This window comes from Clarias gariepinus, chromosome 2, assembly GCF_024256425.1.
Source record: "Clarias gariepinus isolate MV-2021 ecotype Netherlands chromosome 2, CGAR_prim_01v2, whole genome shotgun sequence".
Lineage (NCBI taxonomy): Eukaryota > Metazoa > Chordata > Actinopteri > Siluriformes > Clariidae > Clarias > Clarias gariepinus.
This window is the reverse complement of record NC_071101.1, coordinates 5,177,571-5,181,391: the sequence shown is the minus strand read 5'-3', so window position 1 is coordinate 5,181,391 and position 3,821 is coordinate 5,177,571. Positions and strand designations below refer to the sequence as shown.

The window sequence follows — 3,821 nt, the reverse complement described above, 5'->3', positions numbered from 1 at the left end:
GCCACGACTAAGAGTTTAACCAGGAACGTTACCATATTTTTAAAAGTAGATAGCACATAAGATTTTTGACAGTGTGGGAAAGACCCCAAAAACTTTTGGCAGTTAAATCATTGTTTAAATGAACCATACACTGACACAAGAGAATGCTCATAACTTTATTGTGTCATAAAAATCAGGATTGAGGACACACACTGATTATAAACTTGCTGTCCTCTGACACACACACACACACTGTCCAGTAATAATGCATGTATAGTGATGTGTGAATATGTGCTGTTTGTTCTGGAATGTTCTCTCAGCGGTAGAAGATGAGCACCGCCGCCTCCATCATCTGCGCACTGACTCTCCACTCAGGATTTTTGCGGTTAGCGTCCTGGGCTAAAGCACCAAAGTCACCGCACTCAGTTGAAGTGAAGCCTGAAATACGGCCACGTCCTCCAATACAGAACTATTTACACACACACACACACACAGACACAGAGCAGCTCATTAATTCTCAAGCTTCACCTCTCAGCTTGACTCTTATACTGGATGTGAGATGGTGAGTCGGCAGCTTATTCACATTTCTGTTGTCTAATGAACTTCTATTAAAAGTCTAATAAACAGCAGTCTCCTGATGTAAATTCAGGTTTAATCTCTGTGTGAACAGAACAGATTTCATACTCACGAATGACGAGACGCAGTCTTTCGGTTTGACCCCTGAGCAGATCGCAGTTGGGCTCCCGGCCCAGTTAATGGCTCGGAACGCGATGTATCCGGGTTCAGTGTAGTCTGGAGAGACAAAGTAAGATATATTTATTTATTTTACATCATTAAAATTCTAAAAATAATGAATAATGACTTGTGTGTGTTTTATGCAGAGGACTTATAAAAAAATATATATATAATGTAGCACCATCACATCCTCAGTCTGATCCTAACAGCCTAACATTAGCCAAAGGACTGAGATTAAGGAATCTGTTTCCACTGTGTGTTTCTTATGTTTAGTTTCCATACAGACCTCTGGCGCCGGGTCCGTACAGCTCCTGGGTGAATGTAGCGTTCCCCGTGTCGTACGTTACAGGAACAGAGGGGCCATAGTTATTCGAGCAGAAACCATTGATTTCCTTCAACGGGAGTCGCTGAAACCAGAAGTGATAATATTGTAACTATACACAACCTTGTACATCAATGTTGTTTAAGTGTCATTTTAACATTACAAGGCAGCTTACAAGGTTTACATTAAGTGACTCACATTGAAGAGATTGTAGAGGTTTTCTCCATAGTCGAGGAGGAATCCGGTCTCAGTGTGGTACCGGAGGAACGCCGCTTTTTCCCACTGATCCATCGGCGTATCATTAGGAACATGCCACACCGCCACGTTCTCCGCTCTGATGGCGTAATACCCAGGATTCTGTGGGAGAAAGTACAGAGATAAAGATGAAGAAGACGTCTATGATGTATTTTTTAGTTGTTTAGGTTTGTGTGCTGGTTTGTTGTGATTCGGACCTTGTAGTCGTCGCTGGTTGCAGCTTCTGCGGTGCCGAATGTGACAAAGTTACTCCAGGCTTTGCCTCCATCTGGACTGTCGCCACCTGTTTCACTTGACCAGACGTCGCCTTGTAGTGTTACAGTGATATTAGATAAGGATTAGATGAAGTTAAGATCAGCTGTATTTTATTATAAATATAAACATGAAGTTAGATCACAGACCCTTGGTGCATTTCCCTTTAATGTCATTCTCGTGAACGCTGGCCACCAGAGTCCATCCGCCTCCGTCAGTCGTCATGTCACAGTACACCGGATACATGATTCCGTCTGGCGTGCTCAGGTAATAGACACCGTCTGCAAAACACAGAATATTTACATCTTGTTCCCTTTCAAAATCTACACTCGATGCTACGATGCTTTTTACATGGAATATTGTTCCGTGTGGTGTTTAAACACATACCTTGTGCCATATTATATACTTCCTTGATCTCTTTGCAGCTTTTTGGAAAAGGAAAATTAATTCCTGCAAAAATAAATGTGGGGTTACACCACTGTGTGTGTCATACATTCCTTTATCTATAAATGCTTTCACATTATAACAGAACAAGTATGGAATGTGTTACTCAGTGAAAGAGGGAGTGAAATAAGTACCTCTAACAGACAGAGAGAGGTCCCTAACCCCAAAAGCCATAAGCAGGGTGATCCAGATTGGCATCTCTGTTACGTTAGCTATGAACTGACAGCTCCTCTAAAAACAGAAAATAACAGAAAATATCACTTTAAATTACAGTTTTATAGAACAATGCTTATTAATTAGGCAATACGTTTGTTGACGGTAAGGTGATTGTTTGCTTTACATCTCAGGTCCCCCTCATGTCCGTGTTTCCTTCTGGCTCTCCCTTTTAGTTATGCTGTCATAGTTAGTCCTGCCGGAGTCTCTGCTTGCACTCTACAGTTAATATACATTCACATTATACATTGTGTGACTGTGACCATACCTAACTGCCATCTCTCCTCTTCTTCTCTTTCCCCCCTCTTTCTCTTTCCTCTCTCCTCCTGTCTCCCCCTTTCACTCTTTCTCTCTCTCTCTGTCGAGCTACACATGTCGTTCCTGAGCTGCCAGTGATCCAGACTCCCTCTGCCCTCCGGACCTGTCTGACCCATCCTGGTGCCCCGCTTCTGGCTGAAGATCTCGTCACATGGATGCCCCGTGTGTCTCTCTGGGATGCGTCTGGTGTCTGGGGATGATTCTCTCTACCTAGAAAATGGTTCTGGCCTCGACTGGTGTTGGCAACTCTTTCTCTGGGGACTTGACAGTTCGATAGTTTAGGACTGGAGTTTCCTACAGTCTACCTGAGCCTCCAATAATGAACTGGACTCCAAAAGAACTTCTCCACATCTCCTGTTATACTGAACTTCCAGCCTCCTAACACGCTGTATAAATGCAGATCATTTCCTGCTCTCTGTTATCACCCAGATGAGGATGGGTTCCCTGTTGAGTCTGGTTCCTCTCAAGGTTTCTTCCTATTACCATCTCAGGGAGTTTTTCCTTGCCACTGTCACCCTCGGCTTGCTCACCAGGGACAAACTGACCATTTTGATTCATACAAATTCACATTTCATACAAACTTAAATAATTTTTTTGATTGTGTAAAGCTGCTTTGGAACAATGCCAATTGTTAAAAGCGCTGTACCAGGGATACGATGACAGAATGTTCTAGAAGAGACGAGCTCAGAATGAAGTCCGCACTGTGTCCTGGTTTATAATCCCGGCTGATGACAGGATGTACAATGTTGCAAGTCGTCACAATCGTCTGGAACTTTCTGTATGCCTTAAAAAAATCAACAGGTGGCGTTTTACTTTTTTTCAAACGTGAGTCTGCAATTAAATTCCACACGAATGACGTCACGGGAACATTTATTTTTTGTTCTTTCTTTGTCTTATTGGAAGAAGTTATTATCTTGTGTGCACACAGCTCACTTTAACCACAAAGCAAATGAAATAAAGCAATGAAGGCCTTTACTGACTTTACATCAGTGTTGATGTAAGTGTAATATTGACCTCTGTAGTTTTCATGCAAAAGCCTGGCATGCCTTTAAACCTGAACAGAGAAATCACTTGTTCCCGCGAGATAAAACCACCTGTAGGCACCAGATAACAAGACCCCTGAACGTACAGTAAAAAGACACAGAGGACATATCTAAACTGTAACTAATAACAGTGTTTATGTGTGTGTCTTATTAATTAATTAAGCTCTAATAAAGCTCCTTTTCTGTGGTTGGATTGAGGCAACGATGCCGACTCTTTAAATAGCGAACAGGGCAGTACGCTGGAGGAGCAGGATAATGAC

The 3,821-nt window shown here is 42.4% G+C and overlaps 1 protein-coding gene across 1 annotated transcript; it reads right to left on the bottom strand.

The window, feature by feature from the left end:
- Nucleotides 1–222: 222 nt before the first annotated feature.
- Nucleotides 223–3,181, bottom strand: LOC128512859 (intelectin-like). Its single transcript, XM_053486335.1, has 9 exons — nt 3,165–3,181; nt 2,122–2,218; nt 1,931–1,993; nt 1,693–1,824; nt 1,489–1,598; nt 1,235–1,393; nt 1,001–1,121; nt 668–771; nt 223–448 (listed from the first exon to the last, which is right to left on the bottom strand). The coding sequence occupies exons 2-9, from the start codon at nt 2,183–2,185 to the stop codon at nt 296–298; spliced, it is 906 nt and encodes a 301-aa protein (XP_053342310.1). The 5' UTR covers nt 2,186–2,218; nt 3,165–3,181; the 3' UTR covers nt 223–295.
- Nucleotides 3,182–3,821: the final 640 nt, after the last annotated feature.